The sequence below is a fragment of the Poecilia reticulata genome, chromosome 3 (assembly GCF_904066995.2).
Source record: "Poecilia reticulata chromosome 3, P_reticulata-male-v2, whole genome shotgun sequence".
In the NCBI taxonomy this organism is placed as follows: Eukaryota; Metazoa; Chordata; class Actinopteri; order Cyprinodontiformes; family Poeciliidae; genus Poecilia; species Poecilia reticulata.
In genome coordinates this window covers 19501789-19528079 of record NC_088832.1, presented here as the reverse complement: position 1 = coordinate 19528079, position 26291 = coordinate 19501789, and the positions used below count along the sequence as shown (strand labels likewise).

At 37.0% G+C, this 26291-nt stretch overlaps 1 protein-coding gene across 1 annotated transcript; it reads right to left on the bottom strand.

Annotated features, from left to right (window-relative positions):
• Positions 1 to 583: 583 nt before the first annotated feature.
• On the bottom strand, positions 584 to 24280 carry adam10a (ADAM metallopeptidase domain 10a). Its single transcript, XM_008405369.3, has 16 exons — positions 24030 to 24280; positions 18054 to 18204; positions 12073 to 12191; positions 10977 to 11135; positions 8547 to 8647; positions 8150 to 8308; positions 7370 to 7462; positions 7045 to 7228; positions 5404 to 5567; positions 5139 to 5322; positions 4911 to 5061; positions 4625 to 4808; positions 4052 to 4163; positions 3593 to 3813; positions 3360 to 3486; positions 584 to 2806 (listed from the first exon to the last, which is right to left on the bottom strand). The coding sequence occupies exons 1-16, from the start codon at positions 24079 to 24081 to the stop codon at positions 2688 to 2690; spliced, it is 2280 nt and encodes a 759-aa protein (XP_008403591.2). The 5' UTR covers positions 24082 to 24280; the 3' UTR covers positions 584 to 2687.
• Between the last annotated feature and the right edge of the window lie 2011 nt (positions 24281 to 26291).

The following is a 26291-nucleotide window of genomic DNA, read 5'->3' as shown; positions in this document are numbered from 1 at the left end:
GTGTACAAAAATGATATTTGAATAATACGTCCCCTTTAAGCTTCCTAGCATCAGTCTACTGTGCTTTTTCCACCCAATAACTAGTTTTAAAAAGTTATGGATAACTTTTCCGTTAGAACACCCAGTTTGGTTTCAAGCAAGTAGATGAAAATGTATTATGTGGAAGAATGGAGAAGTTGTTCCTTTTCTCGGTATGACTGGCAGTGAAATAGATGATGCCACCACCGCCGTGCTTGAAAACTGGAACAATGTTCTTAGGTGTAAAAGGCTTATCACAACTTCCCCAAACATATCTTTCAATGCAGACTTTGACTGGATCATTAACTTTCTGAGCCAGTTCAGCAGCCAGTTTGAGACTCAAAGGTCCAACAGTAAATACAGATTTCAGGTGGGAAAAAACGATATAAAAGCTTCACAGGTGATGGATTTAAGGAGACAGATACTGAAACAGAAGAATGAAGCAGCTCTTTCTTAATCACCTTGTGATTTTTTTTTTAACTCGAGTCAGCAGCTCCCTCTAGTGGCCAACAGTCATCATTGAACTGTGACACATTGAATACCACTCCAATATAAAAACCGTGTATACAATTTAATCACACTTTATTGTTATTACAAAAGCATCAAGAAGCATTTTAATCAGTTCTAGTTTATTACTTTATTTCAAGTAGTTGTAAAGAAATTAGGTTTTTGCACATTTCTTGCAAGTTTGTAAAATGTTCAAAGTAAGCCAGATGGGACACAGAACGAAAAGAACTGCACCGAAACGTGGTACAAAAAGACAAAAGACATTAAAATCAAACCACAGCTCTGAATCTTTACTTTTGTTGGATTCGGTTGCGCTTATGTCAGTGCACATTTTCACATCACAAGGAATAAACACATTTCCCAGAGATATCAACCCACTGAGGATCACCCATGTCATACTGCTTCAACATAGAAAAAAATACACCCATAAATGTCTGAATAATAAAAAAAAAACACCATCAGCACCAAAAGCTAAGCAGTAAGTTAAAAAAAAAGGTTTTTGTCGTCTTGTAAGCTTTCCCCCCCCCCCAACATCTGTATGAAAACCTTTCCTGTGTTCTGGTTTAGAAATGTAGAAGGCATTTCTCTGATGAGGCCAGCTTGTTCACTGATGAACTCTGATTCTCTGCATAGGCTGATCAGTGGGAACCTGGCTCTTTGCATACGAGAAACAACTTTGGGTTGCAGCAGTTCTCCGGACAGCAACGCTCTTTACTCTTCAGCAACACCTCAAACCAAAGACTCACCCACTCATCTCTTCAAAGGAGATATGAAGAACATCCTGAATGAGGACCTCTGAACTTCAACCTGGGATTTAAAATTACGTTACAAGGGAATATGAAAATCAGAAGAAGTTAAAGATTTGGCTTAAAAAAAAATAAAGAAGAAGAAGCACATGTATACCATATTCTCAAATATTTCCAAACCTTTGAAATTCAGCAGTTCATGTTTAGCAGTCATGCAACTTTAGTCATGCTGCTTAACGTAGGCACATTTTCAAGCAGTTACACAAACTAAGAGGACAATAAAGCTTTTCAGATGAAAACCGCAGAGTAAAGCAAAAAAAAAAAAAAGGAGATTAGCAGAAGACATACTGATTGTTCGCTCTCACATAACGTCAGCAGCGGCAAAGCGATTAAAATTTACAATCTACCCCCTATTAGACTCAGTTTCTCCACATGTACAAAGTCGTCTGAAATGCAATATATCTCACTAAAAGAAAGAAAAATCCCTATTTACATTCAAACCAAAAGAGCTGAACCGTCTGGTTTCAGGTGGTTTTATTTGGCCTTTTTCTTTAACAGCTGACTAACTTACTAGAGAAGAGTGATGAATTTACTACGATGGAGTAAAACCATGGAACAATCAGTTGGATAAAAAATAAGTTTCTCAAACTCTTTCAGTTCTGTGTACAATAGCAAGTGCAAATCAGTCTGCAGAGTCTAACCCTCAGATTAGCGGCGACACCATGTTTTCATGCATTTTTTAAGATATGCATGCAACCATCTTTACACTTCAGCGCTATTAGTAATCCTGAGAAAGTGAATTAGAACAGTAGACAACTTAGATCCCCTAAGAAATATGTTTTTTCTCTGAAATAAGGGGGGGAAACTCTACACCAAACAATTAGGATGCTTACATTAGAAATCAAATGCATTTGGTTTGAAAAAAATGAATCCTCCAGCAATGATGTCAATGCGATTTTTTTAAAACCGGCAGCTAAAACTCATGTAACGATGTTCAGCTGCCATCATGCTGACGATGGAAAAGATGCAGGACAGACACAATTGCAATTGGCGAGGAAAAAAAAAAAAAAAAGACAATTAAGGCCACACTAACAAAATCATATTCTCATAACCATCCGTTCTCATAAAAGATGAGAAAAAAAATATTTGAAAGAAACAAAGCGAGATAATTAAGACCACGTGGAAAAACTACGGCAAACTTGTCCCTCCTTGAAAGATTTGTTTCCTATAAAAGCTTTGTGAACCATCATTAAACTGGCTCTCAGAGAAGAGGAGGGGGAAGAAGGCAGCCCCCACAATAAAACATCTTCGATTCAAAGTTCTTTGAAATTTGATTTCTGTGGTAAAGGTAACTCTTTGGAGTAAAGTGCTCCTGCTGTAGGCACTAAGAACAAAGGCAAGGAGCAGAGCGTCGTCTCACTGCCTCAGGGGTTGCATCAGGACCCGATCTCCGGAATCTGGTTGGTATTGCTGACCTCGCCGTTGCTGCTGCTGCTGCTGCTGTTGTCGTTGACCTCTGGTTATTCTTAGTGTATCTGCAAGATTCATGTCAGAGAGACTCAAGATAAATGACTCAGCAAAACAAGGATTTACAGATAGTAATGTCATAAAACAAACAAGTAGTACAAGCATTTTAGCACAAATGTAACTTATTTGTTTGTTGTCTTTTTTTACTCATCAGAAGCCACAAAAGACACAAATGTATATCTTTTTGGCACCCTTAGCAAACATTTGTAAAAAACCTTAAAATAAATTCTTCCTTTGCTGCAGCAGAAAAATCCCACACTGAAAATGTAAGAAAAATTCACCAGTTTAGTTCAAAATCACAGTTTACATAATCATTGACTACATTTGATGAGTTTCTAGAAACTTTAAATTAGTAAGCCACAATTTTCTGTCTCCCTCTGTGAAATTTCCCATTTTTGCATAAGCTGCACCAAAACGCAGGAAATCATCTGAACTCGTGCTATTCTTCCCGACGTCCATTATGGCGCCTCGAATGATTAGGTGACGCAGTTGCAAAGGATCAATGCGTCATTTATGTTGTTGATTAAACGCTGATCGAGGATATTGCCCAACATTTTATACCTGTGAGGTGTTTGTGTTGGGGAAGTTTGGGGTTGTTGCTGGGTGTGTGAGTACTGCAGATCTTGATGAAACCCGCCATCAACATAATGAGAGCAATTCCCATCAGCAGCACAGCCCACCAGTGAGCCTGAACGGCAGGAAATATAAAACATGTCAAAGGCTCGATGTGTTTGCTTTAATGGAAATGTGTCTGCATTTCTTATGTGCTAAACATGTCTGCTGCAGACACTCACCACAATCCAATCTGCGATGTTCTCATACAGCTCTGGGTTTAAAAATGCTTTCTTCAGCCTGGCCAGTGGCCCGTCGGCGTCCACCAGTCGGCACTTCTTGAAGACGTCACAGTATCCTTTAAAGTCGTTGCAGGGTGCGCCAGGCTGCAGGGTTTTCACTTCTTTATTAAAGAATTTAGCCCATTTCTCTGAACCGGTGCTGCTGCAGGTGCTGGCATCATCTGAATGAAATAAAGACAAAGTAAAACCTCACAACATGTTGCTTAAATGAGAAAGGAAAAAAACTACAGAAACAAAGAAACTGGTTTATTAAAGTAATTTGAGCTATTCTAATTAATGTATCTTATTAATTAGAATAGCTCAGAGTGGCTAATTAATTTTCAGGCTATAATACAACAAATACGTCTGAGTGAGGATTTCTACTGTTGGATGTAACACAGTGGCAACAGATGTACTCACTTTTTTCCTGGCAGCAAACATGGCAGAGCTCAGCTGCTTCGTTCTTGTCGTCTTTGCTGACGCAGGTGCACAATTCCAGACCGTACTTCATACAAACAGAACCAGAGCAGAGCTAATACACAAAGAAGCAAGAAAAAAAGTGACTTAATGAACAGAATACACAGAGAGTACTGTTCCTATTTTCATTTGTAGTCACGTAGTTCCTTTTGGAGGCACCTTTAGTCATCTTAACATAAGTGTGTCAGGTCACTGTCAGTGTTTATGTGCATTTAAAGGTTAGAGGTGAAGAATGATTTGGGCAGAAAGTTGAAAAAGTAACACTTGCTTCTGCATTTGCTGCTTGAAATTGGTTTTCCTTAGTTTTACTTTTGCCAAAAGAGTTGAAATGTCAGCAATTAAGCAATTTAAATGTAAAATAAGTGTCCAAACTGCAATGTAGTAATATCACCGATTGACGTGTTCTGCTTTCAAACTCATTTTAGAAGTGTCTGTATTTCAAACACATAGTTTTTTTTAAAACATTAAATACTACTTATACTACACAGAGAAGCACATTAGAAATTAACTGAATACCCCATTGATGCAAACTTGTGTGTTCTCGTGGCAGGAGGTGTTGTTTGCCTTCGGTTTTGAGGTTGGACACAGAGCAGTGAGTCCGTTGCAAAAGCTTTCTTCAGCACATTCAGATTCCATTCTGCAACTCTCACTAGAACCCTTAAAATAACATCCAGTTGCACAACACGGGCCTTGGCTTGGACTGGGGGGGGAAACATTACACACATGCAATTAAAAGTGGAAAACGTTAGGCCATGACAATGTTGTTTGTTTGACAAGATATTGTACTCTTGGAAAGCCATACCCGCAGATTTCTCCAGGTTTAAGTTTGCACTTTTTTCCCAACCCTTCGTCGGCACTATAGCAGCACTGGTCCTTACAGTCAACGCCGAAGCCGCAGTCGCACTCCTCTCCCTCTTCCACCAGTCCATTACCACAGATAGGCTGACCAGACTCTGAGCAGAGATACACAATTAAAACAGAATCAAACACACAAAAAGATTTTCAACATGGTTAAACAAAGAAAGCTTACCAACGAAGCAGTTATCTTTCTTCTTCAACAGAACTGCGCTTATATTCCGAATGCTGCAGATGGAGAACCTGTTGTTGTTCAGTCTGTCCCCCGATGTGGCTCTGGCGTACATGATGAAGTTTCCCGACTCCTTCTTCAACTTCTCCTTGGATTCTCCAGGGGTGCACTCACCCCCAGAGTCATGCTGTAAAACAGGAAGCACTTAAATTACCTGCAGCACACACGGAGGAGCTCTGAGTGAGCCGCAGTGTTTCGACTAGCTTACGGGAGAGCCAAAGTTGTGTCCAACTTCGTGAGCGAAGGTGATGTGTGACACTTTAGGAGGGACGTGTGAAGCATAGTTCTGCACAGTGATGATACCGGTGTTGAGAGATTTCTTCTTCCCGTCAGAGTAGGGCTTGTTTCTTTCACAAATGCCTCCAGAGCTTCCTGTTGAGAGGCAATTAAATAAATAAATTTTAAAAAAAACAATACAGGGATGTGAGGTAACAGAAGAGTTACCTGAAATTTGATTAAATGTCTTTTTATCAGCTTAGTAACAGTAAAAGCATCTGATAGTTTATTGATAAAATCTGACAGGATTATGTAGGGAAAAAAAGCAACCACACCCAGTGAAGAAGACTGAAAACATGATTAGCACAGATATATGTGGCGTCTATCTAAACAAAACTACCAATTTGTAGAAGTGCCTGCAAAAAAAGCTCAGAAATGTGTGTTCTCCCCTTATGCCAGTCGCTCAGTTTCTTTTCTGCTCTTAAGATCAGAAACTCTTGAAAACGGGTTTCACTCTACTATCACTAGCTTTTTCTGTGAATGGCTGCAGTTATAAAGAAGAGAGTATTTGGGAGAAGATTAGAAGGCTCTGAGGTGAATCTTAACTATGAAGCTTCTTAAAATGAAACTGTTCCTGCATTATAATATGAAGGACGAGTGCACGTCAAAGGTTAAAACAAACTGTACACAAACTGTACAGACCCCTGGAAATATGTAAGCAATGTGTCAGATTGTGTTTGCCTAACATGTTAGGGAACTATAATTATGTGCATTTTCATGCCTCTTAAGGTTTTTCATTCAATAAATGTTGAACATTTTTTATTAAATGCTTATGGATCAGATGTAGAACAAGAGAAAAAGATATAAAAGCTCCTCTCAGAGGACAAGAAATTGCTCTTACATAAAAATACCACTGAGTGAAAATTGTTATTCCCTCCTCATCATAAACTGAAACTGTACTGCATGTAGTAGCCAATGTGTGTGGATTATATATGCCTTGACATGAAAAACAATACTTTTTTTATTTCTCTCTGAAGCTCCAAATATAATTCTACTTTGACATTTGAGGTGAAGTTTATTAAAAAGACAGCAGAGTCCACTGAACAGATCTGAATTTGCGTGTTTTCATGTTCTTTGACCTGTTTTTAGTTGGAAAGAGAAGACAGATGCTACCTGGAGTATTTCAATAATCCAGAGTATTTTTGCTTTAACAGCCTCTTAAGTAGCTGTTTAAAACAGTGCTGTCAATGTTCATCTTTTATATTTAAGATGGGTCTCAGTTTGATAAATTCTTCAAATATCAAAGAGGCTCTTTCAATTTTACTATAACAAGTACTTTGGCTTGGATACTTATTCAGAAATTATTTAATTTCAGGGCTGAACTGATGGTTTTATTACCATTAATATTAATCTGTTGTATGAGGAATTAAAAAAAAAACAATCACCCTGACTGGTCAAAGCAGAAAGAACATCATCCTGCATATGATGCCTAAGTATGCAGGATGAAACTGTTTCTAACCAAAGTGGAGCAGAAAAACATGTAAAAGCAGCACATAACATTTATGAAGAGAAACATGTTCATAAACTTCACTAGAGAAAAAAAAAAAAAACAGTGTCTGGCTGTGATGAGGACCTGAAGGAACGGCGACCCAAGCCAACCCGAGCACGCCGTCATCAAAGTCCCTGTCGGTGAAGACGTAGGCCAGGCAGAAGCCGTCGTGGTTCTGCTCAGAGTTCAGCTCCAGAAATTTTTCCACGCCAATGTTACGAAAGCGAAAAGGATTGCTGTTGTCCTTGGTGTCCTCTGTGGTGTTGATCTAGACAAGGTCAACAATTACAAATTCAAACTTCAGAAGGGACTACAGGTACAGACTTCATCGTACTACAGGCTCTTGAAACACTATCATCTGTTTGAGCTAAGTTTATTTTACACCAACTCTCCCATAGCTTCAACTCACCCTGATCCTTTTAACCATGAAGTTGATATTTCGGATGCCCAAGAAGTCTGTGTCCTGGTAAACGGAGTCAATAGCCTTCACATGGCTGGAGATCTGCAGAAAATGAAATTAATTAGATAAGCAGTAGGGCACAAACAGAAGCTAATAAAATACTTTAACATCACCCCGCCGCAAAGGGAAAGACCAGGTTTTTATTTGCATTACATGAACCTGATACAGTGTAATAGTGTAGTGGAAATTCAGAAGAGGGGAAGCGGGATTTGAGAAATAAGATACCGTTTGCATGTTGACAGAAAAACTGAAATCTCAGAGTTTAATCAATTTAAAGCTACCGTAGGCTTTCAAAAGATTTTTTATGTTCTTGTAAGTCAAGAATACCCTATATTTTTAATCCACTTCCTAATATTTTTTGTGATGTGTAAATCCTCAGTTCATCCAGTTTCTCACAGCACCAGTATCGCTGCAGATGCCAGAGGTTCTGCAATGGTTTTGTTTGCGAGTCCATGTGGGGCTAATGTTAGCTCTCGACTCATTAGCCCCCCGTCCGTGGCGTCTATGAGGACCAAATGTGGGACTGGGTCACTTCGAGCCATGCTGAAACTGACGCCAATCTGTTTCTGTGACTGGAACGAATTGAATTTATTTCTGTATATCAACTGGATCTGTTTGTCTTGAAAAGTTTTTGGAGTTGAGAGTCACTGCTATGTAAATAAAATCAACAGAATTCAACTGATTTATCATAACATGCTTTTACAAACAGCTGTTTCTGTGTACAGCTACCTGGGCGATGACGGCCTCCCTGGAGCCGTAGTAAGTATGGAAGGAGTGGTCAGTCTGGATGTAGAGCTGGCAGGTGTTTTTCTCCTTCCCAGCTGCCCTCTTTTTCCTCAGAATAACTGGACCGTAAGCGTCATCGTCTTCTGTCACCCTGCTTACCCCCTGTGGAAAAAAACCCAAACACATCAGGTCAGTTCTGATTGTTTTATTCTGTTAAATAACACAATCCATTTCTAGAGAGGGGAAAAAATCAAAGGTATAGAGCAGTTTCTGCTCTGAAACAAAAGAAACTCCAAAGAAAATACAGATTTAGCAAAGTTCACTCGTCCACCATCCTTGCCCAGCTGCGCTTTTAGCTATCAGAGACGACGGCCAGGTTTGTTGTGATGTCAGCACTTACATCGCTCGGCTCTTCGACTGCAGACGCCTGGTACTTCTTCATCCTTTCAAACACAGAGCGGTCAGCACAGCCGCCCTCTGAGCCGTACTTGTGAGGATAATCTGGCAGATAGAGCGGAGATACGGGAATGACTTTGAAATGTTTAAGGAACATAATGATTCGTTTTGATATGACAGCTGATTAGTGGAAGAACGGAGCAGCTGGACTTAATAAAAGCTGTTGTGAAACTTTGACTCAAAGTTTCACAACAGCATTGGCACCAAAATGTTAATGAAAAATTTACTATTTTTCTAACTATTATCACCAAAAAGCAAAGAAAGCCAGACATCATCATTAATACATCTCAAACAAGATTTTTTTCTCTGTACATTTATCAACGTACACAAAAGCCAAATAAAGAAAAAATGTAAAGGAAATTATTTCCATTACAGTTGTACTACTTATAAAACTACCAGCAATGATAATTACATTTATGCTATATAATCAAGGTATAAATAACCGAATAAGAATAAAATCACAAAGCTTCACATAAAGGTTTTTTTTAAAAGCAAGATGGCTGTGAAGCAGCAGTGAGATGTGAAACTATGCTGACCTTTACATCATCATCATCGCCACAGAGACGAAAACATTCCCCTCCATTATTCCCTAGCAGCTGACTAAACCGGTGAAACTGACTGAACACACACTTCAGGAACAGATTCAAGCTCTGACAATGTGTTTTTTTTGGCATTTTGTTGGAAAAAGACGTCTTTGTTCTTATGAAAGAGGTCTTGTACAACTGCTGATCAAAAGGCCTTTCACTTGTGGGCAGAAGTGCAAAAAAATGCATTAAATGATTGATTTTCTATATTTCTCACATCAAATGTCCTTTCAGTATCTATAAGTTTACAGTAAATGTTCTGGGAGCATTGTGAGGTGAATAGAAAGCCGCTAAAATAATCTTAATTATGATAAAACATTTTAAATGCAAGTGAAAAAGCTAGATATGCCCAGCTGCGACTTACAAGAGAGATCTTTTTTTTTTTAACTCAAAAAGGTCAAATTAATCTATATATGTGTGTAACTGGAGGTATGTTAACAAAAATGTGACACCATGGTGACGTCTTTTAGGTGAAATTGTCCGAAAAGTAATCTGTTTACACAACGTGTTCTTCAAAATGTCAGGTTTGTACAAAATTGGACGAAATACAGTCTGAAATTTAAATTTGATAAATAAATTGGAATTTGATAAATAAATTTAAATTTGACAAATTGGAATTTGATAAATAAATTGGATTTTGATAAATAAATAAATTGAAATTTGACAAAGTGGATTTTGATAAATAAATTGGAATTTGACAAATTGGAATTTAATAAATTGGAATTTGATAAATAAATTGGAATTTTACAAATTGGAATTTGACAAATAAATTAGAATATGATAAATAAATTGGAATTTGATAAATAGCAAATTTGAATTTTTACAAATTCCAATTCGATAAATAGCAAATTGGAATTTTTACAAACTGGAATAGTCAAATTTGACAATTTAGCACAAATTGTTTTAGCATAGCAATACTTCATAGACCTAGTGACAAACACTTGAACATTTCATCAGGATTTAAAACCACATTTTTATTCTAAAAGAATAAAGAATATACAGTTAATATTAGCTCATACCTCAACAAAGTACATCTAAAAAACTTGAATATTGTGAAATTGATAATGATTATGGTTTGCAGATAATAAAAGTCTGAATTCAGTGTTTCAGAAAATAAAATCAGCATCTCCACGCCCTGGTAGACGCCTGTGTTAGTGAAAACACAGTGAACCAACACCAGTAATGACTTGGCTCCTAAACCATCACTGGCTGTGACAAATTCACTCTGGGCTTCAAGCAACATGGATTATGTGCCTCTCAATTCTTCCTCCAGACTTTGAAACCATTGATTTCCAAATGAAATGAGCAAAGAAGGATTTTGAACCACTGATCTGCAGCTTGACACAAGGAATGCAACGTTTGTCAGTGCAACGTGGCTCTTGATGTTCTGACTTCAACCTCAATCCAGTTGAATATTTGGTAACACTTTAAGTGTGTCATTCAGAAGCGTCATTCGGTAAATAATGACACTTCTAATGGACTTTTTATGCAAATTTTAATAGAACTTTGACTTAAAAGGGTCATTATTGACCGAATAATGCAAAGTTGACACTTCTAATGGACTTTCAATACAACTTTTAGTCCAACTGTGCATTATAATTGTCATTATTTATCAAATGACACTTCATGACAACATGTCATAAACATTCTTAAAGACTAGTTTGAGTTCATAACACATGTTATGTTATGTTTTTGATCGTGTCATGCCAGTCTTATGCACACCCCTTCAAATAAAGAGTTAGCAAATATTTTTACTTCATTTCGTAACATTGGTTTTAATCAGTACTTACGAATATCATCTTCATGATAGATGACGGAGTGGAACGGCACATTGCTGCGCTCCAGATACCTCTCTGAGGGTTCAACATAAAACATTCCTTGGTGTGTTTTAATGAATCCCTCAAAGCGCCCGTCAACCACCGAGCCGTGAGTCAGAGACCCCTGTTCACCTGCCAAACAAAGGAAAGAGCAACAAAAAAATCTAGATCACGTCCTGTTAAACAGATAATCTGAGTTTAAACAATAAATGCAAGAATCCTAATCAACAGCTAGATCTCTGCTACCTTCACTCTTCAAAGTGACTATTCATTTTAAATGCAGCTTTTATTTACGGTACTTGCACTGATCTTTGCACCACCAAGTTTAAAACAACATAAAACTACAATAATTTTTTTGGTTCAACTCTAAGATGCCCCCAGACGACGCTCCCAGGCACAAAAACATAATGGCATAAACTTCCCATTTCACCTTTTGTTTGACAATAAAAGCTCCTTTCCTAATGTTTGTGTGAACTTACAAGGAGACGTGCAGCAGGAAGAAGAGGAAAGGAAATTAAAATATGTTGGGGGATGGGTTGGAAGAAAACTGGATTTACTCTACTCACTCGGGTGAACCCGGCCAGGTCGAACCCAACCTGCTCATTTCCTTTTTACCCTCAGTGAGTTCTCTAGCAGCATCAGTCACCCAAAACCATTTTTTAACTGTTTTCTTCCTCCACTGTTTTGGGTGGGTGACTAATCCTTTTATCAAAGACAATCTTCTTCTTGAAACCGGACAACGACACAGATACTGGATAGGTTTCCAGGTTTAATCAGCTTAAATGTTTTTCTAAATTTTGATTAATATTAGATGTGGTGTTTCTCCATACTGCCTTTAGCTAAAGGTTAGATTTTTATTTTTAATTCAGGGGTGCAACTGGCAAAAAAAAAACAAAAAAAAAACAAAGGAAATGTTTAAAAAATAATTATACTGATAGGCTAAGATCCCTACTTGATTTTGATAATCAGTAAGACTTGTGAGGTTACTTACAATAAATCATTTAAAAGAGACAGACAGACAATGAGGAAACGGTAAACAGGAAATGATGCGACGAAAGCGCAGCCTTACCGAAGATTTCTCCACTGTAAATATGTGACGTGTCGATGGGTTCCTCTTGTCCTGACATCTCAATGACAAGATCTGGAGAAAAGAGCTTTGTGTCTCTCTTTAGCCGCAAGTTAAAATGTCTAAAGATAAAAAAAAGAGGAAAATTAGCTTCAGAAGTAAACGTGAAGCATCCAAACTTAGATCATAAAATAAGGTCTGTGCTGGAAAACACAGTGAAAACCTCAGGGCTGTACTACAAACAACCACAATGAAAGCTTTGTCACTTTATTCTGCAGGCTGCTGCTTAAAGATTTTCTCTAGAACAGTTATGTCAAAAGAACAGGATAAAAAAAGAAACTCATCGCTGGTGTAATCCCATATGAGCCACTAGCTTACCAGAAACTTGCCTTGCAGTGATGCTTGAAACTCTTCAAACGACAAGAAACATCCCTGCTTAACATAATTCTTATGCAATCAGACGGTTGTGAAGGTTCTTCCACATGACTCAACTCTGAATCACCACTGCTTCTTAGTCACTGACACCCTGTGAGTTTAACCATTTTGGCTTCATCATGTTGGTAAATGGGGACACTTTAATATCTTAACTATGTTTCTCCCCCATTATATTTGTTTGTTCAGAGATTATAACTTAGTCGTGCTTTGATGCAGTTGGCAGCGCTGCAGGATAAATAATGAGTCCTCTGTGAGAAATAGCAATGAGTTCTGACCAACAACAGGTTTTACAGAGAGCAGCTCTGACATGTTAGTCATTTTATCTCATTCAGTTTTTTGTTACAAAGCCACATATTTGCTTGGAAAATCGTCTGGCCTGATTTCTACTCAGCATCAGACACTGATAAATTGCACATTAGTAAAAATCAAGTTTCTAAACTAGCAACCAGGCCTGAAATCAGCTCAACACGACAATACATTAAATATCTGCTGCTGTTGTATCAACCTTCCAGACCGCTAAGGTCTTCTGGTTCTGCATCCCCAGAACCAAACATGGATAAGCAGCATTCAGCTTATTTGCACCACAAATCTGGAACAAACTTCCAGAAAACTGCAAAACTGCTGAAACACTGAGTGTCTTTAAAATCTAGACTGAAAAACACTGTTTTAAGTTGCCTTTGAAGCATAATCGATTAAGAATTTAACGATGGCGCCTGACTAAATTTAATGTTTCAATTGTTGATTCTATGTTGCATGACTTTGTATCTTTTGTGTTTTCATGATGTAAAGCACTTTGAAATGCCTTGTTACTTAAATGTGTTGTGCAAATAAAATTTGATTGATTGACTGAAAATAGATTTTTCTTAAAGTGAACAGGGATATAACTGAAGGTCTAGCAGCGTTACAAAGTAAGCAGCGTTTTGAGGGTCAGACAGAGAGCAGGATTTCCCACTGCAGGATGAATCTCTGACCTGTCCAAGCATTCACATGTTCCTCATCATTCAGCCCCCCGTTTCCACCACCTTCCAGGCAGATTTGGTTTTATTTTGTTATACATAAAACATTATTAACTGGAATTTTAATATTAATAATATATTTTATTTACATCCACATTGTGAACAACTGGCAAGCTGCTGCCTGCTAAATGTTAAATCCTAAATAGGTTTTTAAATAAAATGTGCAGCTCAGTCCTGAACTGAAAAAACCCAACATAAAATAAAAATAACTGAAAATGTAGGGAGTGAGTTTGTGTTATATTTTCTCACAATTACAGACATATATGAAATGTCAAAGATGTTTTCATCTGCATGTGACCATCATGCACACCATTGAACACGTAAACACAAAAAGAAAACAACAACAAAAAGGTCAAAATTGCTGCCAAACTAGGTTAATATAACTGGTAATTCAACAAATGAGGTCAAAGATTAAATCAAATGCATGTTTTCTTCAACATATTAAGCACAGCATGTCCAGTCTGTGCATGTAAAGACTAATACAGAAGCACAGGTGAAACTGTCTGCTCTTCAAGCTGGACACTGGTGTTATTTGTGGGAATGGGTGTGGCTACCACTGATATAAAGAACAAACAGGCAACAGCCAACTGTATCAAAGGTGACATCTGTCACTGACACCATGAATAAAAGCACATCCAAATTATCCACAATAACAGCCTTCTAAGTAACTGGTTATTACTGGTGACCAGTAAGATTAAAGACACTCAAGTCTACAATGATTACAAAAACTACTACGAAGGTTTTTTTTCCATGTTGGTGTACAATGCATCTTTATTTTTTTCCACTTTGTTATGTTGCAGCCTTTTCCCAGTTTGTATTAAATTCATCTCTTTCCTCAAAATTCTAATTATTATACCTCACCATGTATGTTTTAAGGTTCTTTGAATGAAATAGGTAATACATTTGAGCATTCAATTCAATTCAGATAAATAATTACATTTCAACATCTGAACAAAATTACAACTCTTACTATAGCATAGATAGAGTACATAATATTACTAAAGGTCATTTTTTTATCATTTAACTTCAACTGGTTCTTTACCTATGATGATTTAGAAAATGCTTGGTCACTATTCTCTTTATCTGGTCACAAATATTAATGTCATAATATGTTATGACATTATAACAAAGATTCAAAGGCCTCTGCTCTGGTTAAACACAAAGTGAAGTCTGTTTATCTTTTTATCTCAACTCTTTTTCGTGACTTCTTGAAGGACCTAATGCAGGGTTTCCCTCAGTGTATTATAAGCCTGGCGGGCCACCAGGCTTTACTTGTGCCCCCACCAGGCTAAGCATTGCATACTTATTCAAGTCTTTTGAAAATGTTTTGCATTTTTTAAGACTTTATAGTTGGTGTTTAGGTGTTAATCTTCCTATCTTTCAATAACATATGATTATCAAGTGATATTTTAAAATTTTCTGTCAACTTAAAACATTTTTTTACTCAAAAACATGACGGGTCGCTGGGTGAATGACTGCCCTAGCATCCAAACACCGGGCGTAGCACGTTTTCTGGGGGAAACCTTGTAATGTGATTTTGAATAGCTTCATATATCTTTGGTAATATACCATTTAAAGGATTTTAAAAATGTCCCCTTTAGCATCTGTAGTATATTATTTCAGCTACAAATAGTCTAGTGGTAAAAGTACAATCTCTCAACAGAACAAATAGTCTATATTAGTATCCATTAATACAACACAGCTAAAAGACCTGGATAATAATAATACTATTCTAATCCCTGAGGAAGGCAGATGTAAAGATAGTTATACTGGCACATCCCAACACATTAGAATACCCCCAGAAAATCTCTGCATTTCAGTAACTCACTTCAAAATGTGAAAGTTATATAGATTACACACATGACCACAGTATTTCTGTGCTTCACTGGCCACCAAATCTCCTTGACTTAAACCCTCTAAAGAGCAGGAGTCCAACTCCAGTCCTGGTGATCCAGCGTTCTGCAACTTTTAGATACATTTCTTGTTGAACATTACTGAATCTAAAAGCTGAAATCTTTACTCAGGAATGACTTATTTAGGGGGATTGTTAAAACAGAAACAAATCTAGACGTTGCAGGAAATCGGTTATCATGAACTGATTTGACACCTGTGTCATAGAGATGATAAGGCAGTAAATAAGACGATCAGACATCAGACCCAACGATGAGCTGAAAGCTGCTATTAAAGCAAGCAGGGCTTCCTTAACAGCTCAGCAAAGTCACAAGGCTAACTGCCTCCATGGCACGATGCAGCAATGTAGTGAATAATGCAAAAGGAGCAGAATAGCAAAACTGAATGGCATGCATCTTATTAAAAATCCATCTTTTTATATTGGTCTCATGTAAAGTTCCACATTTGAAAAGAAATCAATGTTTAACATATTTAAAATAAATGTACTTTTCAATATTTTAGTTTTGATACGATGCACCTGGTTTCTGGAATGAAAAAAATTATATGGATATCAATGCGAGATACGACTGGGCAATAAAAACGCTATATATATATAGCGTTTTTCGCTATATATATATATATAGCGAAAAACGTGATCAATATCACTGAATTCCTGGCCAAAACGCACAGCATTATGGGGGATGTAGGCAGAGGAAAGGCTTTAGCTATTCAACCTCTCAAGGTTGGTGGCATCAGCTAACTCACTCTCTTACTCTTTGGTTACCTAGCAACTCACTCGCTCTTTGGTTACCTAGCAACAACCTGATGAGTAACTTACGCAGCAGCAGTTTCAGGTTTCCGTGCAGTTTCAAAACTGCTTAAAGTGAAGGAAATCTAAAGATAAGAGATTCACAGTGTCACGATCATCATGTAACACTGAAAGGTGAAGGAGAGACAACCAAAATAAAAGCTAGAACTCTAAGACATCATCTTTGCTGATAAAGATGAATACGTAATTCCTGAAATCCAACACAGAAATATAAAACATTTTTGCAAAATCAATAACAGTGAAAACGGATCATATTTCTCCATAGACAACACAAGCAAAATACGAAGACATTCTGCTTTGCATGTCCCTAAAAGCAGCTTATGATTCTGTGTACGACATTTCATTTGTTATTCAAATAAAAGCTACAAAATGTTGCATACATGTGTTTTCATTTGGACTGTGTACGCCGTTACAAAACAGTAACTCTGTAATAAACAACCATCCAAGAGCAAAGCGACACTAAATAACCCAGCAGTTCAAATTTTGCATGAAGCACTGTAAACCTTTCACTCCTTCTGGTAGACTTAACACTCATTAAAGTGGCTCATCTGTTGAATTTTTACAAGCTTCTGCATCAAGTGTACACTCCCTGCTGTTCACTCCAGGTAAGTCACAGATGCATGATATTATAAAAACAAGCAATATTATTGTGAATATTTCTTCTCTATCATCAAAATCTCCCCCATCGCTCTGCATTAGTTTTAATGTCTTGGTCACTAAAATCTACAGCTAATCTAGGAGAGCAGATTCTGAATGACAAATGGTAATGACCTTCTAAACACTGCATCCAAGTAGTTTTTCTGCTTCTGCAATATTAAGCAAACTGCTAAAGGTTGAAAGGATTAATCAGATTAATTGATTACTGAAATAATCATTAACTAATTTAGTAACTGATTAATTGTTAACTGAATTACACAGCCTCAAAAAGACACCATTTACTGAAGAACATGTTAATCAGAGCAATAACTAAGCCAAAGCCCTACAAAAAATGCAGACATATCAAATTTAAGATAAAAAAACTTATCTTAAAATATTTAAAAGACAAAAAAACATGTTGAAAAGGTTCTACTGGGTTCTATTAAGAACTTCTCATGTGACATACTTTGTAAAACAAATAATCCTTTTAAGCACTTTTGCTATGCAATTATCAATTTCTTAATCCAGTGATGAACTCTATGCTGTATTGATGCCAAGTCAAGCAAAAACAGCTGAGCTGTTATAGTATCTTAGGAAATAAAATGCTTATTTAGAATGAATTAAATTATTTCTTTATTGCAATTTTCAAGGTATTTCAAGAGTCTGTAGACAAAAGCCCTAAGTGGTTAAATGAAAAATCTGCAGAATGTGGCCAATTTTTTTATTCATCAATAGAAAAGTTCATTACTAAAATAATAATCGTTAGCTGCAGCCATAAAAATCATAATGCTATGCCAACTGTGATCTAACAGATTGAGAAGCTCAAGCACAGACTAATCACTGGGATTTCCCATAAATCCACTCAAAAAAAATAAAGAAAAAGTTTTGTGGGTTTCTCCTCTGCTTATTAAATTCCTACCTCCAAAGAGAAACCACGGGCAACAAAAATGGGAAGTGTTCCAACTTAGCGTATTGTGCAATGAGCAAGATATTTAAATGACATAATAATATCTAAATTTTTTGACATTTTAAACTGCTTTGGTACATGTTGGACAATCTTTTCTTTCCCAGAAAGGAGCGACATAAAGCAGACAAAGAATCCAAATTTCCGCAGCAGATTAGGAAGATTTCAGCGAGGGAGGGTGTGTGTGTGTGTGTGCGTTTTGAATTGAACTGACCTTCCATGAGCATGGAAATCCAAGTGAACCATCTGGTCTTGCGGATGAAGGGCCCTTTTGGCTCTCTGATGGCTGCTGTGCAGAGCTTCTGTGTCATACGACAAACCCTCATAATGGCGAATATATTTGTTCAACGGCTTTTCAAACTGGCCTGAAAGACAATTCAACAATACAATGAGGCAAACTTTGTTTTTAAAACTGCAGATGCAATATAATTTCTCTGATTTCTGGGACAAAACAAAACACTTGAATGAGCAGTTATCAAATGAGTCATGCTAGAAAATGTTAGGAATGTCTCCAAAACTGAGCAGGGTAAAGCTGTCACTCCCAATGGAAAAGGCTTATTCATCTTAACGCCTCAAACCCACAGAGTTCTTCCAGCCATCTTTCTTTCTAACCGCTTCCTTTGTTCTTTTATCAAAAACACAGAGTCCTCAGTTTAATACGAGGAGAGCAGAGCGCATGATGCGCGTCAGGTGACTGGGGGCCTGTTTCCACAGAATAGCAGGTCTCAATGCCAGTGAATGAAGGCTGCTCGAGTAGTAAGAAGCTCCATTCCAAGGAAACACTGGATGCCATTTAAATACTGGTTGCTGTTGGTGTTGTCTCGGCAGTTTTCAAAATAATGGCATCAGAGCTGACAATTTATTATTAAGCAGAGAACTTTAATTATTGATTTAGCTCCATTAACCTTCATGAAAGTGTTAAAGTGCAAAACACAAATGGTGGAATAAATAGATGACGATTAATGTTGTTATTCTCAATAAAACCAATTTATTGAAAATGCAAGAGGAACCAAAGAAACAATATATAATTGCACCGATCAGGATTGAAATACCAATTTCTGGTTTGCTTCAACAGAAAATGAAGAAATAACATTATCCCCATTTATGAATTAATTTATTCTTATTGGTTTTAATGACTTCACAACAAAGTGCATAAATGAACCAATGTTTGCTGGCGTTTGCCTTGGTGGGGAGAATCAGATTTTTTTTTATGTATTAGTTAATTTCACTCCTTTTCTTTTTTGTTGCTGCATTAGTAGCTCATTAAATGCTGCTGTTAAAAAAACAACTAAATGGTACAGGACTAAGTGAGTCAAACTTATCACAACCAGCTAAACTATAAGGAAACATGACTTATTTCTGTCATCCTGACACAGTATTCTGATACAAACCAAAAAACACCATGCGAGTGTGTTTATCAGAAATATTTGAGGTTGTAATGCCTTACTTTTATAGTGGCAAAGCACTATAAAAGTAAGAAAATGAAGTTGAGAGACATTTTGTCTGAAACATCAAATGTTTTTATTTTCCCACTGCACTGTTTTGCTCTGTAAAACTGAACTGCAATGTAGTGGGAGTCACAACTCCCCAAACGGAGGGAGAGGCTGTACCAGGCTAGCAGCAACTTGTTCATGACTGCACATAGGAAACAGCAACAATCTGCCGCGTTCATCTAACTTCTAAAATGACAACAATGTAAACAAACTAAGACAGGCTTAGGGATGCCTGGACGGGCTTTCAGTGAAGGTGGAGGGTATTTTTCTAATCAAGGAATTTGGTACCAAAATAAATGCCGCTATCCCAGTCTGCAAGATATCCTCTCTCAGGAGGATGTGGAAACTTTATTGATATTTAATATTGACAGTAAATAGCCTTTACATGTTTAATCCTAGGTCTAACACAACAATTTTTTAAATAAAAAAAGTAAAAAAGGGATTTTTGTCCATACTCAGTAAATAAAACTTTTCTATAGCCATAAAACCCAAATCATCTTCTTGAAAGAATACTTTATAAAGCATAATAAATGACTGTATTTGTTTTATGGCTATATTTAAGAAACACTGCTTTATTTCTACTTTGAGGTTTAGGAACAAAGACAAAAAAATATAAACTATTACAGCAAAGCAAATCCACCTGACTTTTATGCAGTTTTCTGCCTTCAGCTCCTAAAACACAGAGCTGCTGTTACGATTGTGCATCCTGAATAATTACACTTATTTTAGATGTTTTATTCTATCTTTTTTTTTCTTTTACAATAATCTTCTATCTTTATGTTAAATAAAAAAAAGAATGTAGTTTTCAGCCGTTTCTTATAATTCTCAAAATGGTCATGAAACGTCATCAATGATTATTTGAAATGAACCTCTTGTCTCATTTCGTTTGCTTATAATCAGTTGTACATCAGAAACCACCGACAAAGATGTCCTTGGCACATTCACAAGAGATTTGCATCTTCACAAAAACATGCCATACCTGAGTTATTTGAAGTCTCTGTGGGTGTTCAAGCACAAACCCGGTCAAAATAGTAACACTTCTGTGTTTTTGTTCTGTAACAGCCCAGCCTCACTCCTAACTTTTTACACATGGATTAATGGACAGTAATTAATACTAAAGGAGAAGTAATTAAAACATTTTTTTTTACAGTTTCACTGCTGCTGCACATCTTGAGGATTGCAGAGCAAAGTATTTCAAGTGCCGTTGCAAAGAGCAGCTCTTGACAGAAAGGAAACCATTTTGCTGACAAGAAGCGAGGAAGTGGTAACAGCATGGATTCAACTCTTCTGGGCTTTGCAGGCGAGTTGATAGTTTGACAACAAAAACATCATATAACTGGCAACTCCCGCTTAACTATGGATTTAGCTGTGCATCCCACAGCGAAGAACAAACAAACCTGAGGTTTAGTTGTAACCTGGAAAAACCAAATTCTTAAATAAATACTCTTAAGGATCAACAACAATGAAATTAAGAAAACAAATCTTAACAAAACTGAAAAAAAGCCTGGCTCACATCAACACAATTATGCCAGACAAATAACCAAACAGGACTTAACAAAGCAAAGCTGGGCTGGAGTACAGGAACTTCATGCCATCACAATGTGGTTTGTGAAAGCAGCAGTGTGGTGAAGCTGTTGGACTCAGTCTGTTGTTGTTTTGACACTGACTGGTCCAAGTTGTCTGCTCTGATTTTATGCTAACATTGACACAAACTGACACATTTGCTGCAGATGAGTAATATCACCTCCTTCTGCTGCTATTCTTTAGACATAGAAAGTCCTGTTCAGAAATTTGAAAAGGGTTGCTCTGTGAGGCAGAGGCTTGGCTGGAGATCGCAGTTCCAAAGAGGAACTTTGTGGGGGCAAATGTTTAGGCATCCTCTCGTTCAAATAGGAGATTGAAGGATTTCTCAAACATCAATGAAAGAATCAGAGTAACACTCTAGGTATGTTTTTGATGAGGGGAAAACTCAAAACCTAAAAAAAGTTGTCATTATATAATATTATATTTGTACATACAGCTCCTCCTTCAGTGAAACTCAAGGCTTATTTCTAATGAACCTCACTGTTCATCAGTAAAGCCTAAATCCTTCATTTGGGTGAGGAGGAGGTCTGCTACACATATGTTCAGCCATCACATAATTAATTATGATTTCCTTTTTGGGCATTTGCTATAAATTCTCAATAAAACTTAAAGCAGCTTTAATCCAGATTGTACATGAACCCCCTCCTCACTGACATCAGCAGCAGTGAACGTGTGTGGTTGTGTGTGGGCCTTTAACGCAGACATGTTGGGCTCCAGCCATCTTGGATTTCATAAAGCACTTCCGGAGTGATATTAAGGTGTCTTTTTGTCATTTCAATGTATGTTGTGAGATGACTGAAGTGAGCCAGCCTCTATTCTGCTGCTGACTCAACAGTGGAGGACATCACAGCCCACATCAGCTGACTCGTATAAGGGCAAGCAGGCTTTTTGGTGGAGGGAGCGATGTAGGGATGACATATGGTTTGTGCAACCACCCACTCAGTGGTTGCACAATCAGGTTCTTTTGTGACAGAGGCTATTGGCTGGCTCTGTCCAGATTACTGTGTGAGAAAAAACATGCCAGATAGAGTTTCCTTTTACTCCCTAAAGACAATAGTTTCCCCCCCAAATTTAAAGCTGCTGAATCTACTGTAATTAGAGAGACAAGTCATCCATCTGCTATGCTTTCCCTGTAAATTTGACTTAATTAGCTACCCGTCTGTGCCTGTTTGCTAATGGGCAGACTTCTTCCTGAAGATCATATAACTTCATCCATTTCAAATCACATTGAACTGAATGTGAATATCTAATTTAATCAAACATTTTTCATGGTGTATAAACAATCATCTCATTTTGAATGTGAACAAGACAAAAGAGAGGACTGTAGATTTCCATAGAAACAGGGTTAAATTGTTATCCATTATCTGTTGTGATACAACAATGTCTTCAGTCAGAGGCTTCTTCACAACCACTGCAACACAGACGTCTACAGGACACCCTGTAGCTGTCTACCGCAACTTCTTGAAGAACCTTGAATAATGAGTTGCAACAAAGTATTTTTGAATGTAACTGAAACATGACAAATTTCTAAATAAGCTAAACATAGTTGTATTATATTTTAACTAAAAAGTGTAATATAAATAAATGTTTCTTTGAAACTGCACTATGAAATAAACTTGGACCTCTTTTTATGTTTTCAGTTCTGTCTGCTCATACTTAAGATTTTGTAAATAAATTTAAACAGTGTTTTTCTAGTCCAGAGCCACATTCACCCAAATGCGCAATCAGTGCGCATTTGTGAGCGCATGTGACACGATGAAGTTGGAATCAAACCTACAACGTTCAGATTAAAAGACAACTTCACCTCCCAATAAGCTAGAGTCACCGATAAGCAAATACATAAACAATAAAGGTCTTGTTTTATTTATTTATGCAGGAGTTTGCCATATATATTCAACATTAATAATATTCTTTACTTATTAAATTTATCAATTTAATAAGTGAGTGGCAGCCCACAATGTCACCAGTTTAAGACCAAATGCTGAGATATCTGACACTTTTCTAACCAACTAACTAACTAACAGTGTTTCCCAACCCAGGTCTTTGTGACACACTGTCCTGGATATCTTAGATGTTTCCCTGATTTAACACACCGTTGCGCAAAAGCCAGTTAATCAGCCATAAACTGAAACATGTAAAGAATCCCAGGCAGTGTGCCTTTAGGAGCTGGGTTGGCAAACACTGTACTGACAGATGCAATTAGAAGCACTTTTATTCCTGTAAGCCTCTGATAAAGGTTAGAGACATGTGGTTTGATCAATAAATGGGAAAATCATGTAAATCCTTCACTTTCTGCTGGTTCTAATACCTGATCAAAACACGTGAAGCACATGTTTTCTCCTTTCTGCATCAGACAAAAACTGGTACTGGCAGGTCTGACTTCACAGCAGGAAAAACATAAATGACATTGTCCATAAAGACAACGTCATAGGAATCAAAGTTATGCAATTATTATCAATGGGCAGAGAAAACTTTAAAAACTGGTTTATTTTGAAGACTTTCAGCACTTAGATTTTTTTGGGGGGGATGTTAAAACAAAGGTTGTCCCACTGGATTTACTTTAAATAGTGGCTTTCGAATTCACAACACAATGCTTACAAGTGAAACAGCTTACCTTCAACTAAGTTGATATCTACAGAAACTGAATTAGCTGCCTGATCTGGGGAGAAACTACAAAATAGCTGTTCGTTTACCTTTGAACAGCTTTGTCTTTTGTAGATGTAACTATGAGGTGTCAGTGTAAGTAACGAGTTGAGCTAAGTTTAGAGAACCTTTTGCAATATTTCCAGCAGTAGTGAATGTTTCCTCCTGCTGTCTGTGTAGATTTGTCTAACTGTCCGCCTGAAGAGCTTCTTGCTCGTAGACACAACACGAGTTTTCCCACTCAAGAACTGTCAAAAAGCTTCCATTTACCTTGTGTGTGTCGGGTTTAATTATTCAACCTGACACCAAAGCTAATTTTGTCCCGCTTGGAATCGACTCGTGTTCAGGCAGTAATCTTAACATGAACATTAGCCACCTAGCTAGCAAGTCAGAAAGCCAGAGTGCAACTGTTTGATCCGTTTAGCGTCATCGCTGAACACTTTCCCTGTGTAAGTGAATGGAAAACTTACCTCTAATATCCCGTAGGTAGCAAAAAATGATAAATAATTTGAAAAATATCATATCCAACCGCCGTTTAGTTCTAGTGAACTAAGCTAAAATACACATAAAATCCGTAAAGTGCCTCTCGTTTCGTTGTGTTTTCACTCGTAGCTTGTCGTCGCCCTCTTCCTAGTTCGCTCCCATAACAAACACCGGCGGCTTCGAAACGAACTCACAAGCGGACAGGCCCCCCTCCCTTCCGGTGTGTACTGCCAAGAGAGTGTAGACACACCCATTCAGTTACCAAAGCACAACACGAAATCACCTCTAAACAACAATTCACTTTACTTTAGGATAGTAAAACCCTGTCTCAATCCTCTGCAGCGACTCCAACACCCGGGCGTTATTGTTCATGTCAAGTTTTTTTTGTCTCCATTTACGTTTGCTTTCTTATGGGAAAAAAAGACTTCCGGGTTCACTGACTGAACATTTCAATGTACTCTTTTGAGGGGAGGGAGATGAAATCTGGACAATGTTTTATGTAAAATATGCTTAAAATGAAGAACGAATATTAATAATTGGTGATATCCCATATTGCAATATAATTTTTGAGCTAAAAGGGTCAAAAATTCACATTTTTCATAAATAATTACTAAGACTTTTGAAAACTTCTAAGTTTATTAACTTTCTCTGCTGTAAGGCTCCTCAACAAACATTAATATATAGCAATCACATGTTTTTACATTCTTGTAAAAAGTTTACAATTTAATTTGTCTCAGATGGCAGAATAATCTAATTTTCTTTTTACTTGATCCTTCTTGTCTTGATACTTATTTTTTATTTATTTTTGTGCACAGTTATGTGTGTGTTCGTGTGTGATGCAGTTTTTATTGATTGCACCCCATGAGGTACTCTTAATTTCATTGCATTGTTTCACTAAACATTGGCAGTAAAATATGAATTCATTAGAAGTGTGGCATGTAAGTGTATTCAACATATGAATTATCCCATTATAAGCCCCTTTTAATGTGATATCCCTAAGTAAAATCCATGTGTGTGGTATTTCATCTGTTCTGTGAATGGCTAAGGTTTGTTCAAGAACATTAGAGAACAGAGTCACAAAAACTAAGGATCCACGGATGAAGTTCACATTTTAAGCAAATTAAACAAAAATTAAACTTTCTTGTCTTCATACAAAAAGCTACATTTGGCAGAAAAAGAAGCATAACTGTTAACAGACGTAGAAAATGTCATTCTTTACCTAAAATTAAAGCATAAACATTTATTGTTATTATTTTTCGATTAAAATAATGATAGTAGGTTTATTAGGTTATTAGGTTATTAGGTTTATTAGTAGCTTTAGTAGGTTTATTTTAAAGGACATCAAGCCCAACTAAAGTGTCCCCAAACCCTTATATAACCCTAATTGTCACATTTTTAAAGAGAATTAAAATATGAAATTTACATAAAAGAGCAAGTCTATAAGTCTAGATATTTAACATTAAAATGTTTTAGTTCTTGATTAAATTGTGTCAGTTTTTTATTTGATTAATAAGATCATTTGTATCACTTCTTCTACTGTTTAATAAACAATTACACTGTCAAGTCTTTTCTGTGTTTTTGTACAATTGATGATCCAGGAGGTCAATTTCAGTCTTTACAACCTCACAATTTTAGGCCCCTTACAATGTTCAAAATAACAGTCAACAAAATGATTTGTCTGTCAAAAGTAAGAAAAATCCCTCAGAGAGAATCTTCTGTTGTACAGAGTCTTTGCTGCCCCCTACTGGCTATAAGAGGACACTGGAAATTAATGTATCTGTCAGGCTCTCAAGTAGACACCAAAGCGAAATCTGAATTCAACTGAACCACCGAGCCAAAAATATCTGGCTCCTGAATTGTAAGGCTGAGTTCAAGTTCATAATAATCCACGTTTAATGGCTAATAGGGTTAAGTATATGGGTTAGGCCACAAGTAGATGTCGAAGCAACATCCCATTAATAATGTGCATGAGTGTGTATGTCCTATACATTCAGGGCAGCTCTTTTCACTCAGTCTATGCTTGAGTTGCTTGCCACTATTTTTGCTTCACATGCAACCAGTGAACTTGAACAGCACACGATGCTCCTGTAATGTCACATTAGAGTGGAGTCACAAAATGGGTACATAATATTCTTCAGCATGCAGCCAGCAGTTTTAATGGGCCGACACGTGGCTAATTAAACCTCATATTTTAATATCATATTTCTGTTTGAAAATAACACATCGGAACGTAACAAGTTTATTTAGAG

Excerpts from the sequence above, each read along its gene's own strand:
- adam10a (XM_008405369.3), bottom strand. The coding sequence starts at position 24,081 with ATGATATTTTTCAAATTATTTATCATTTTTTGCTACCTACGGGATATT. Across the intron at positions 8,648-10,976 it reads CTATCATGAAGATGATATTC|ATTATCCTCACAAGTACGGC; the intron begins GTAAGTACTGAT and ends TCTATCTGCCAG. Across the intron at positions 7,229-7,369 it reads TCATGGTTAAAAGGATCAGG|ATCAACACCACAGAGGACAC; the intron begins GTGAGTTGAAGC and ends GACCTTGTCTAG.